Raw genomic sequence first — 11876 nt, 5'->3', positions numbered from 1 at the left:
CCGCAGCCAACCGGCGCCCGCCGCGCCGTGACGCGCGGGGCGGTGCCAGCCAATCGGAGCGGGCGGAGGAGGGGCGGGGAGGGGGGGAGCGGTCCCGGTGGGGGTGAGTCACGCGGGGGGATGATGCAATGGTTGGAAACCGGCCCCGCCCCGCCTTAAAGGGCCCGCAGCGCCGCGGCGGGGGAGGGCCGGGCTGTGCGGCCGCAGCCTCCTCCAGCCCCGGGGCGCGGTGCGGCCCCGGCCTCGGCCCCATCACGGCCCCGGCGTTTCCCAGGACACGGGCGGCGTCGCCCCGGTGAGGCGCCGGAGTGGGGGGGCCATACCCGGTGCCCCCCTTCCCCCGTGAGGCACGCCGGGATCGCCCCCCCCCCACCTCCTTCCCCCGCCCCACCGCCGCCGCCGCCGCCGCGCGCGCGCGCTGTCCCGCCTCTTCCTGGCGGGGCCGAAGCGGGGACCCGGTGCCCGGTGCCGCCGCCATGACCGCAGGTGGGTGCGGGGCCGGGGCGCCCTGTTCCCCCCTCCCCCGCTGGCTGAGGATACACACGCATGTCACGCCCCCCCCCCCCGCCATTCTCACTCCCCTCCCCCTGCAGCGGCGGTGGGGGGCTGTGGGGGGCTTGGCCTGTGTCCATCCCCCCTCCGGTGTTCGGGGAAGGGGGGGGGCGACGACACGGTGACCCCGCCGCCCCCTCGTTACCCTCCCCTGGGGCGGGGGCGATGGGGAGGGTCACCTGCGTGTCACCGCCTGGGGGACCGGGGCGGGGGGGGGGGAACGACAGGAGCCCGCCTGCGGGGCCCTGCCCGGGTGCTGCTGCCCGCCCCCCCCCCGGCTGTGGGGCCCTGCCCGGGTGCTGCCCCCCCACCCCCGGCAATGGCTGTGGGGTCCTGCCTGGGTTCTGCGCCCCCCCGCACCCGGCTGTGGGGCCCTGCCCGGGTGCTGGCCCCCCCCCCCCCAGCCCCCGGCTTCCCCCAAGTTCAGGCTGAGCCTCTCTGCCCTGCAGCTCCAGGGCAGCGCCGGGCACCGCCGCCCCCCGCCCGTGGGCTCGACGCCGAGATGCTCGCAGGGATAAGCAGGTGAGAGGTGCCCCCCCCCCGCCCCCTCCCGGCTCCGGTCCCCTCGGGCCCCCCCCCTCCAGCGGGATTAGGCCCCGCGGCAGCTGTTGGCCTTTTCACTGTGGTTCCTCGACGGCGGTTTGTAGGTCACTGTTGTCCCTTCCCGACCCAAACACCGGGATTAACAGGGCGGGGGGGGGGGGCAGCTGCTCTCCCCAGTCCCGCTCCATATCCCTGGGCACCCCCTGAGGACCCCTGCTGCTGCCTTATGGCTCTGCCCCCCCCCCCCCTCCAGTGCCCTGGCACCCCCGGTCCTGCTGTGTCCTGTTGTCCTGTTTGCTTCCCACCACCCCCCCGCCACGTTCTCGGTGTGACACCCCCCCACCCCCCCCCGGCAGTGCCCGCCGCAGGTGTCAGTGCGACGCGGGGCCACAATGAGCAGCGGCGATGGTGGCACCAGGACAGACCGACCCGCGTCCCCGTCGGCCGGGCCCGTGCCCGTGGGCTGGCAGCGCAAGGTGGAGGAGGGCTCTGTCTGCTACATCAGGTAGGAGCAGCCCCCCCCCCGCCATCCCACCCCCTAACCCCTCTCCCCAGCCCCCCCCTCACCCCCTGTGCCCCCCCCCCCCAGCCCCAGCGGCGCGGCGCTGACCTCACTGGAGCAGACCTGCGCCTACCTCCTGGCCGACGGGACCTGCAAGTGTGGCCTCGAGTGTCCCCTCGACATGCACAAGGTCTGGGGCGGGGTGGGGGGGGCGGGGAGGGCTGCGCCGGGGCACCCCCTGGACATGGCGGGGGGTGGGGGGGGCTGCGAAGGATGGTCCTGGCTGCGGGAAGGGGGAGTGAGATCTGGGGGTCCCCTGCAGGGGGGCTGGTCGCCGCTTTCAGCCTGCTCCCATCCCTGCAGGTATTTAACTTCGACCCCGGGGCAGCAGTGGCCGGGCGAGGGGCCCCTGGAGCCCAGGGCCAGCAGGACATGACCAAACTCTGCAACCACCGCCGGAAAACAGCAGCCATGGCTACGCTCTACCACAGCATGGAGGGCCCCCCAGGCCTCTGCCGCCCAGGCACAGGTACCAGGATCCGCGCTAGTTCCTGGCCCGTCCTCCCCCGAGTCCCCGCTGGTGTCCTGTCCTTGTCCCCGTCACCACCCGGTCGTGCCTCGCCGGTCCCAGACCCTTCCTGTCTCCCTTGTACGTCCTGGGTTCTCGCCACCCACCCTAGTCCCCTCGGTGCCCTCCTGCTTTCCCCGCAGTTCCCAGGGCTCCCCCGTTGCCTCTGTCCGCATCCTGTCCCCCCTGCCATCTTTCCCGTCCCCCCCGCCTTCCCAATCCATCCCAGTTTTCGGATGGGGTGCCCAGGCCCTGCTGGTGCCTGCCTGACCCCCGTGGTTCCCTGCAGGTCCCGGCCTGACCCCGCTGCTCTCAGCAGAGGGGCACCCGCCCACCGTCCCCAGCACCGGCACCCCCCTGCCCGGCGCTCTCGGCAGCTTCCCCAGGGTCCCCTTGGGGACGAAGACCCCGGAGGCCACATCTACCCCCACGGGGACCTGGCTCGTCGCCTCGCCCTTCCTGCAGCCCCATGGCATCGTCCCCGGGGCCGCCGGCACCCCTGACGCCTGCTCACCTACTAGCCCCTGCTTTGGCCTCCCCTTGCCCCCGCCGGATGCAGCCACTCCCCCCAGATCCCCCGTGGCCCAGAGCCAGTGCCCCCCGGGCAGGACTAGCAACTGGGCAGGCCCATCGCCGGGGGCCACTGGAGAAGGGCCGGGGCCGTCCCTGTCAGCCACCGCCGGTGCCCCCCAGGTGGGCGAGGTGGATTCTCCAGTCAGCGATGCCTTAACCAGCCCCAGCAGCAATAACCCACCAGTGCCCTTAGACGCTGTCCCCGAGGGCGGGGGCTTTTTGGGGCTGCCACCAACAAGCCCCCCCTTCTCTGCCAGCAGCCTGCTGAGCTCGGCCGCCGAGGCCCAGCTGGGCAGCCCCCACCTCACGCCCGCCCCCAGCACTTTACCCCCCTGCCCGCTCCCCCCCGCCACGTTGCTCTCTCTCCTGGCTGAGTGCGCCCCGGGCAGGGGGGCCCGATGGCGCCCCGACCCCCCAGAGCCGGCAGCTCCCAGGGTGCCCCCTGAACCTAAAGGGACGCCCCCCGCGGTGATCGGGCAGCCTCTGGTAGCCCTGCTGAGCCTGCTGGGTGCTCAGGGCTACCCCGGGGAAGGGGGTCCAGGGGGGTCCAACCTTCCACTGGGCCCCCTACCTGCCACCAACGGCTCGCCCTGCCCTGGCACTGGGCTCCTGCCCCCTGGCCGGGACGTCAGCGGGCAGCTCCTGGGTCTCTTCGGGCAGCTGGCAGCATCTTCCGAACCCACCTCAGGGACCTCCCCGCGGTCAAAAGCCTCTGGCCTGACCGGTGGCCCAGGTATGTGGGGCAGTACCCGTAGGGCCAGGCAGCTGGTGGGGAGCAGGGGGGACGGACCCCACCCTGGGGTGGCTGCAGCAGCGGTGCTGGGGAGGTTCCTGCCCCGAGAGAGCCCCCTGCGTCCATGGGGCTGGGCCGGGAGGCGGTGGGACGCAGTGGGAGGTGGCCGTGGGTCCGTGCTGCGGGTGGTGGGACCTGGTAGGATGCGATCCTGGATCTCGCCGGGATGTGGTGGGACCCGGTGGGACGTGGCTGTGGTTCGTGTGGGATGTGGTGGGACCCGGCTGCGGGATCGTTCCGGTGGGATGCGTGGGTCTGGCAGGATGGGGGTGGTTTGCGTCCGTGGGCCTGCTGCGGACGTGGCCGTGGCAGCCCCGTGCTCTGCCCTGTCCCCTGCAGGTGCTGCAGCTTCTCCAGGTGTCCCCAAAGGCGCTGTGGCCCCAGGGGCTGGCAGTAATCGGGAGGGGGGTGCTGGGGGGGCGCCGGGCTGCCCGCTGCCCCCTGCGACCAAACCCGTAGCCTTGGCGGGGCAGGAGCAGGCGCTGGCACTGGGGGGCTCCCTGCCACCGGGCCTCCTCCTGGCCACCCTGCCCTTCTCGCTAGCCCTGGGCCAGCACCCCCCAGCCTGCGGGGGAGACCCCGAGGGGCCCAGCCTGCCCTCCCTGCTGGCGGCCTCTCTGCTCCCGCTGCCCCTCGGCGTCTCCCTGCCCGCCCTGGACCTGCTGCCCTCGCCGGGGACGCTGCTCTCTGCCCTGCTGCCCCTGTCCCCCGCCCCTCGCCAGAGGAGCCCCGAGGGCTGCCCGGCGCTGCCCGACCGAGCCCCGTTCTTCTCCGCGCTGCCCGCCTCCCTCGCCCTCCACCCCGCGCTGCTGGCTGCTGGGTTGGGCCCCCCCGAGCCTGCCCCCGCCGCCCCCCCGGTGAGGGAAGCCCCTGGGAACAGGGGGGTTGCCCCAGGGAGGTGTGTGTGGGGGGGTGGTATCTGTGCCTTGGAAGGAGGAGGGTGATGAAGGGGGAGTTTCCCCCTTGCTAAGGGCGGGGGGCGATGGGTGAAGCTGTTTCCTCTCTTCAGGGGAATGGGTAATGGTACCTGGGGGGGGGGATTGGGGGGGGATTTGGGGGGGGGGATTGGGGGGGGGTTGCCCCCGCAGGTGCATGATCTCAGGTGTGTATTTAAACCTGGGGAAGAGGAAGGAATTTGCCAGCAGCGCAGCAGCAGGGGGGACGTGGTCCCCAAGGCGCTGGCAGGAGGGGTGTTTGTCACCGGGATGGCGGGCAGGGAGGGAGGGAGGGGAGGGCGTTTGCCCCCAGGGAGGAGAACGTGGAAGGGGTTGGGGTAGGGGAGGAGCGGCTCCCCCTTGGGAGGAAGGTGGGGGTATTTCTGTGTCCCCGGGGAGGGAGGAGGGCGCTCGTCCCCGGGGCGTGGGAGAAGGACGAGGACACCCTTGGCGGGGGGGCAGGTGCGTGCGTGGCTCTGCCTCGTGTCTTGGGGGTGCCCCCAACTTGCCCTTCTCGCCGGCAGTCCAGCCTTGCCAGCCCCTCTGTGGCACCTACCTCGAGCGGCGCCCTCCCCGCGACTACTGAGCCCCCGGGCGAGGAGGGCCGGGCCCCCGCCAGCCCCACCGGCGCTCTGGAGCCTCTCAACCTGCTGGCGCCCGCCCTGCTCAGTGCCACGCTGCTGGGTGAGTGGCACCTCGGGGACACCCCCAGGCGTTGGTGGAGGGGTGCTTGGTTCCATGGCGGGGGGTGGGGGGGGGCACCGGGGGCGTGCTGCGTGCCAGGGGGTGCCCCTGGAAGCATTCTGCTTCTCCCTTGTCCCCCACCCCAGGCAACGTACCGGCGCTGAGCCCCCTCCTCCAGAACCAGCCACTGCTGCCCCCCCTGGGACTGTCCCTAAGTCCGGGCTCCCCCCTCGGCACCGCTGGCCCCCTGGCTAGCCTGCTCCAGAGCCTGCAGGTGGGCTGCAGGGGTGGGGGCGCGAGGGGCAGGGAGGGCTGGAGGGGCCCTGGGACTTTCCAGGGGGTTGGGAGGGGGGAGACGAACATGTGGGGGTGGCAGGGCCAGGAGGTGCTGGGCAGTGGTTTATGAAGGGCAGGGGAGGGCACAGGAAAGGATGGGGGGGGGGCGTAGGGTTGTCGGAGGGGGAAAACGTGGGGACTTGGGGAGCGTGCGGAGCCTGGGGGTGTTAGGGGAATAGCGGGCTTTGGGGGGGCTTGGCGGGGGTTGCAGGGGGGTTGTCAGTGTGCCGCGGGAGTGATGGGGAAACATGGAAGGTGAACACGGGCTGCAGGGAGGATCCAGGGCTGGGCTGGGCGGGGGGGAGGGTATGGGGGTTGTATGGGACAAGGAGGGATATGGGGGGGGGGGTGTGCTGACTCTCGCTGCCCCCTCCCCCCCCCCCCCGCCCGGCAGCTGGGCCCCAGGTTCGGCTCCCCCGAGAAGTCAGCGACACTGTTGGGTCCCAGTGCTGGAGGCTCCCCCAGCCCCCCTGCACCTCCTGCCCCCCCCGAGGGCACCCCAAGTGCCTTAGAGCTCCCTGAGCCCCATCCGGCCGAGCCGGGCAGCCCCAGAGCCAGTGGGGGTGCCCGGGGGTGCCCCACCTCACGGCTCCCCCGCAAACGGGGCCGCCGGTGGGCCGAGGGGCTCGACAGGGAGACGCCGTCCCTTTGTGGGCCCCCCAGCAGCAAGACCCCCCGGCGTGGGGCTGGCCGGGGGGGCTGGAGCACTCGGCGGCACTTCAACGGGCAGGTGGGGGACAAGGGTGGGAAGGGGCTTCCCCCCGCAGCCCCCCCGGCCCCCCACCCTGCCTGGCGCTGCAATGGGAACATCCTGGCCGCTGAGCAGCAGCTCAGAGTGGAGGAGATCAAGGTACTGGGAGCTACTGGGGAACGTTGGATCCTGTGCGGGGGGATGCTACTGGGAGCCCTTGGGTTGGATATAAGGATCCACAGGGCACCGGTGGGGACATACTGGGAGGCGCTGGGTACGACCTTTGGGTGCTGTTGTGGGCATACTGGTGGACGTTGTCTGCTACTGGGAGGTACTGGGGGACGCTGGGAGCGTGTGCTGGGATGGGGCGTATCATGGGGGAGCAGCAGAGAGATACTGGGACCCAGCGGGGACATTGAGGGGCGCTGGGGAGGGCAGCTGGGAGGGCACTGGGAGTAGGTGTTAGGGTGAACCCAGGGCTGGGAGCTGTAGGGAGGCGCTGGGTGGACTGGGAGACACTGGGGGTACTGGGAACCCCCATGCTGACGCCCTCCTCGCACAGGGGAACTCCCTGCACCTGCGCCCGTCCTGCCGGGGCTGGAGGAGAAAGGCCAGGTGAGCGCAGGGGGGATGTGGGGTGGGGGGAGCCCTGCCACATTCCGTCCCCCCCCTGCCCCCAAGACCTGACCCCCTGGTCCTTGCAGCACCCCCCGGCCCAGCACCCGCCTGGAGACTCCGCAGCGGAGGGGGCTCAGCACCAGCCCTGGGGCCGGCCCCGCTGTAAGTGGGGACAGGGAGAGCGAGGAGGGGGGTGGGATGGGGTGGGGGGAGATGGGAAGGGAGACTGTCGTGTCCCCCCACCTGCCCCATAATCTGCCCCCCCTCCACCGCCTCTCCCACCCCCCCCCCCGGCTCCCAGGCGGACCTGGCTGTGGCTCGGTGGCCTGGGCGCCCTGTCAAGAACCGCCGGAGGAAGCTGCTGACGTGACAGTGCCAGGGTGGGGGCACCCCCAGCACCCACCTATGGATCGTGGCTGGGGGGGGGGGGGGCGATCACAGCCCGCCCCCCCCCCCGCCTCCACCGCTGCGGGCCACAGGCACCGGCAGCGCATCCCAGCTGTGGGCATGTCCCGCTTGCCTGGGTCCCCCTCTGGCAGCGTTGTTGGGGGGCGGGGGGGGATGCACTGGAGCGGGGGGGTTACTCCAAGCACAGGGTGACTGTCCCCTCCCCAGACGCAGCACTTCCGAAGCCATTTTCTATATGGGGTGGGTCAACGGTGTCGTCGTCCCCCCCACCTCCGTCACCCTCGGGGAAGCCCCCATGGCTGGGGGGACAGGATTGGTGCTATGGGATGTACCGAGGGTGGGGGGCGGGGGGGGGGAAGCCATCCCTGCCCGGGGGGCGGGGGGGCAGCTGTCTCCTCTCCCCCCCACCCCGGTACCTCAGGCCCCGGGGGTGTCACGGTCCCAGGGCCAGATCTGCTCAGGGTTAGTTTAGCAAGAGGCTCTCCCTCACCAAAAAACCAGGTGTCATCCCCCCCCACAGCCCTTCCTAGCCCCCCCGCCCTTGCCATACCAGCAATAATCATCTCTGCCAGCCCGGGGGGGGGGGGTGGGGGGGCCCGCGCGCCCCTGCCCTGGGCTGTCCCCGTCCCCACACGCACACGCTACCCCCAGCTCCACGGGTGGCAACGAGGAGACATTTCCCTCTCCCCCCCCCCCCCCGTCACCCCTCCCCCCGCCCTGTCCCCCGGGTCACAGCTTTCCGACAGGAATTGGATTTACTGTGCCGGGGGTGGGGTGGGGGGTGCGTGGGGGGGTTATGCACCATTAAAAGATGCATTTAAAACCCCACGGCTGGGCCCTGCGCGTGCCCTGAGGTGATGCCAACTTAGATACGCTTTGAGCTGGGCTGGCGATGCCCCCCCCCGGGTGGGAGGGGGGGTTCCCCAGCGCTTGCAGGGCCTTTGCTGGGGGTGGGGGTGGGGGGACAGGGATGCCTGGGGGTTGGTGGGAGGGGGGGGTCTTACTTCTGCATCTCCTTTATACAGGCTTCTGTGTCAGCCGGCTTGTTGTCCGCGATGGGCAGGTTTTCCATCTTTCTCCCTGGGATCTGTGGGGGTTGAGGGGGGGCGGGGGGGGGGAAGGAAGGAGGGTGAATGGGGCGGGGGGGGGGGGGCAGGATGGGGACCCCCCATCCCCACCCACCGCAGCGTTCTCTGAGAGCATCCGCCACTCCTGCCCCTCCGGTGTCCAGGACCTTGTGGCTGGGAGGGAGGTGGAAGCTCAGCAGCGGGTGGTGCCGGTGGCCCTCCCCAGGCGCGTGTGTCGTCCCATTCCCCCCCCCCCCCCCACCCTGTCACGCCACGCTGCTGTCCCCAACATCCCCTCCAGCCTCCTGCAGGGCCCCCGGGGCTCACCGCTGGCCGATTGGGGTGGGACGGCAATGGCGAGGTGGGCAGAACAAGGTGAGGAGGTTTGTCCCGTGCCTGGCCCGCCGTCACCCCCCCCCCACCACCATGTCCAGTCCCGCCAGGGTCACCCCCCCACACCCAGCCCCGTGCAAGGGCTTGGGAGTCGTACGGGGTGGGGGGAAGCTGCCACGTCACCGCAGGACTCCCAATTTCATCCTTCCTGGGCTTGTAGCCTGGGATGCTGGGCTCGCTGGTGCTGTCGGAGAAATCTGGAAGAGGAAGAGCCGCTGGGAGGCCTGGGCTGGGGGGGGGGGTGGGGACGGATGCGGGGAAACGTGCTCCAAAATACGGAGTGTGTCTGTGCCCTCGACGGAGTTGGCTCAGGGAGCCAGGATCAGAATCACAGAACCACCGAGTGGTTTGGGTGGGAAGGGACCTTAAAGATCATCCCGTTCCACCCCCTGCCCTGGGCAGGGCCACCTCCCACCAGCCCAGGTTGCTCCAAGCCCCCTCCAACCTGACCTTGAACCCCTCCAGGGATGGGGCAGCCACAGCTTCTCTGGGCAACCTGGGCCAGGGGCTCACCCCCCTCACAGCCAAGAATTTCTTCCCGATATCTCACCTAAATCTCCCTCTTCCAGTGTAAAACTGCTCCCCCTCGTCCCATGGCTCCAGTTCCTAAGTGCCATCCCTGGAGGTGTTTAAAAGCCGGGCAGACGCGGTGCTGAGGGACGTGGGTCAGTGGTGGTTTGGGCAGTGTTGGGTTGATGGTTGGACTCCATGATCTGAAAGGTCCCTTCCAACCCAGGGAAGTGGTGGAATCGCCAGAGAGTCACAGAATGGTTTGGGTGGGAAGGGACCTTAAAGACCATCCCATTCCACCCCCTGCCCTGGGCAGGGACACCTCCCCCAGCCCAGGTTGCTCCAAGCCCCGTCCAACCTGGCCTTGAACCCCTCCAGGGATGGGGCAGCCACAGCTTCTCTGGGCAACCTGGGCCAGGGGCTCCTCACAGACACCTCATCCTTGCGTCCCACCCTTCCCCAGCCCCCCGACTCACTCCCACGCTCACCGCCCGGGCGCTTGTCCCTGAACTTCTCGCCGGCAGCGTCCGGGTTGATGATGGGGTGCTCCACAAAGATCACAGAATTGCAGAACAGTTTGGGTGGGAAGGGACCTTTCGAGGTCATTTCATCCAACCTCCCCTGCCACGAGCAGGGGCATCTTAGAATCACAGAATCGCGGAATTGTCCAGGTTGGAAAGGACCTTTCGGATCATTGAGTCCAACCATCAACCCAACGCTGATGAAAACCCCATCCCTAAACCATCCAGCTCAGGTTGCCCAGAGCCCCGTCTGACCTGAAGACGCTGGTGGGCTGCCCAGCGTCGAGGCAGCCACTAGGGTTTGTCGGCAGAGCTGCCGCCTCTGCCCCAGCCTTTAAAGGAGCCGGTAAAACGGGGTGACGTTTGCCGTTTTATTACCCACAATGAAGCAAAATCCTCCGTCGGGGAGTGTCTTAACGGGATGCTCGACACCGAGGTGCGCAGCTCCTTCGCAGCCCCTACCGTTTGCTACGCCGAGGTGCTGTCGGAGCGTATCGAGGGCCACCAGAGCCAGGGCTGTGGCTGTGAACGCATCGGACTCGGGGAGGGCTTGGAAAACCGGAGGCGGGGGGGGCGCGCGTGAAAGGAAAGAATCTGCGCCTCGGCTCCGAAAGAGAACCCGCGTCAGGGGGTCTGGAACCACAGGGAGAGGCGAGAAAGGTTGTGAACAGATGTTCGCAGGTGATGTTTTCACAGCAGGAGGAAGCGTGAGCAGGGGACAGATGCCTGTGACGCTTAAGAGCCCTTCCCGCACATCCTGTCCCTGGATCCCAGGGGGAAGAGCTCAGCACCTCCCTCCCCGTGTCCCCTCCTCAGGAAGAGCCGAGAGGTCGTCCCTCGGCTTCCTTTTCTCCGGACTAGACAAACCCCCGCGTCCTCCGCTGCTCCTCAGAGGACAGGCCGCCTGGTCCTGTCGCCAGCTTGGTTGCCGTCCTCTGGACGTGTTCAAGGACGTTCCCATCCGTCCTAAACGACGGGGCCCAGAACTGCGCACGGTGCCCCACGTGAGGCCGCACCGGCACTGAGTACGGGGGTCTGGTTCCATATAATTCCATATAGTTCCATCAACGACCTGGATGAGGGGACAGAGCGCACCCTCTGCAACTTTGCTGGTGACACGAAACCGGGAGGGGTGGCCGACACAGCAGAAGGCTGTGCCACCATCCAGCCAGGCCTGGCCGGGCCGGAGAGTTGGGTGGAGAAGAACCTCATGGAGTTCAATGAGGGCAAGTGTAGGGTCCTGCGCCTGGGGAGGAACAAACCCCCCCCAGCGGGACAGGTTGGGGGGTGACCTGCTGGAGAGCAGCTCTGTGGAGAGAGACCTGGGAGTCCTGGGGGACAACGGGATGCCCACGAGCCAGCGATGGGCCCTGATGGCCAAGAAGGCCAATGTTCTCCTGGGGTGGCCAGCAGGGCGAAGGAGGTCATCTTCCCCCTCCGCTCTGCCCTGGGGAGGCCACAGCTGGAGCACTGGGTCCAGTTCTGGGCTCCCCAGTTCCAGAAGGACGGGGAAGTGCTGGAGAGAGTCCAGCGGAGGCTATGGAGATGCTGAGGGGCTGGAGCATCTCTGTGCTGCGGAAAGGCTGGGAGCCCCGGGGCTGTTCCGCCCGGAGAAGAGCAGGCTGAGGGGGGATCTCATCAACGCTCAGCAATGGCTAAAGGGCGGGGGGTGAGAGGATGGGGCCAGACTCTTCTCAGTGGTGCCCGGGGACAGGACAAGGGGCAACGGGCACAAACTGGAACACGGGAAATTCCATCTCAACATGAGGAACAACATCTTTCCCGTGAGGGTGGCAGAGCCCTGGCACGGGCTGCCCAGAGAGGGTGCGGAGTCTCCTGCTCTGGAGAGATTCCAAACCTTCCTGGACATGATCCTCTCCCACCTCCGTCTGTGGGTGACCCTGCTTTGGCAGGGGGTTGGACGGGATGGTCTCTGAATCCAAGCCCTGGATTCAGTGGTTCTGTGATCATCGCCGCTTTTGGCCGGCTTGTCACGCTGCCTTTAACGTACCCCGGGACTCTGGTTACCCTCTCGGCTTCTTCCTGAAGGATGGGGAGCCCCTGCGTTGCTCAGGAATTACCTGTTCTGGTTGTCTCCCAGGGAATAAAACAGCAGTCGGAAAAACCCGTCACCGCCCTTGGGTAGATGCTATGGCTTGAGAAACCCTCAACGATTTGTTGT

At 69.0% G+C, this 11876-nt stretch overlaps 1 protein-coding gene across 3 annotated transcripts; it reads left to right on the top strand.

The window, feature by feature from the left end:
• The first annotated feature begins 161 nt into the window (after positions 1–161).
• MBD6 (methyl-CpG binding domain protein 6) lies at positions 162–8031 on the top strand. Of its 3 annotated transcripts, none has more exons than XM_074565129.1 (13): positions 162–486; positions 1002–1074; positions 1452–1600; positions 1685–1787; positions 1961–2126; positions 2455–3471; positions 4075–4388; positions 4991–5150; positions 5297–5424; positions 5881–6336; positions 6740–6792; positions 6882–6957; positions 7097–8031. In XM_074565129.1, the coding sequence occupies exons 3-13, from the start codon at positions 1488–1490 to the stop codon at positions 7163–7165; spliced, it is 2655 nt and encodes an 884-aa protein (XP_074421230.1). In that variant the 5' UTR covers positions 162–486; positions 1002–1074; positions 1452–1487; the 3' UTR covers positions 7166–8031. The 3 variants fall into 3 exon arrangements, with proteins under 3 accessions (XP_074421230.1, XP_074421231.1, XP_074421229.1); XM_074565128.1 differs by having other exon boundaries at positions 163–486; positions 3871–4388; XM_074565130.1 differs by lacking the exons at positions 6740–6792; positions 6882–6957; positions 7097–8031 and having other exon boundaries at positions 3871–4388; positions 5892–6150.
• The last annotated feature ends 3845 nt before the right edge of the window (positions 8032–11876 follow it).

This window comes from Larus michahellis, chromosome 22, assembly GCF_964199755.1.
Source record: "Larus michahellis chromosome 22, bLarMic1.1, whole genome shotgun sequence".
Taxonomy (NCBI): domain Eukaryota; kingdom Metazoa; phylum Chordata; class Aves; order Charadriiformes; family Laridae; genus Larus; species Larus michahellis.
The sequence above is the reverse complement of the archived record's forward strand: the minus strand, read 5'-3'. Positions and strand labels throughout refer to the sequence as shown.

Coding starts and splice junctions, on each gene's coding strand:
- MBD6 (XM_074565128.1), top strand. CDS start 1,488: ATGAGCAGCGGCGATGGTGGCACCAGGACAGACCGACCCGCGTCCCCG. Junction 1,601..1,684: donor GGCTCTGTCTGCTACATCAG/GTAGGAGCAGCC, acceptor CCCCCCCCCCAG/CCCCAGCGGCGCGGCGCTGA. Junction 2,127..2,454: donor CCTCTGCCGCCCAGGCACAG/GTACCAGGATCC, acceptor GGTTCCCTGCAG/GTCCCGGCCTGACCCCGCTG.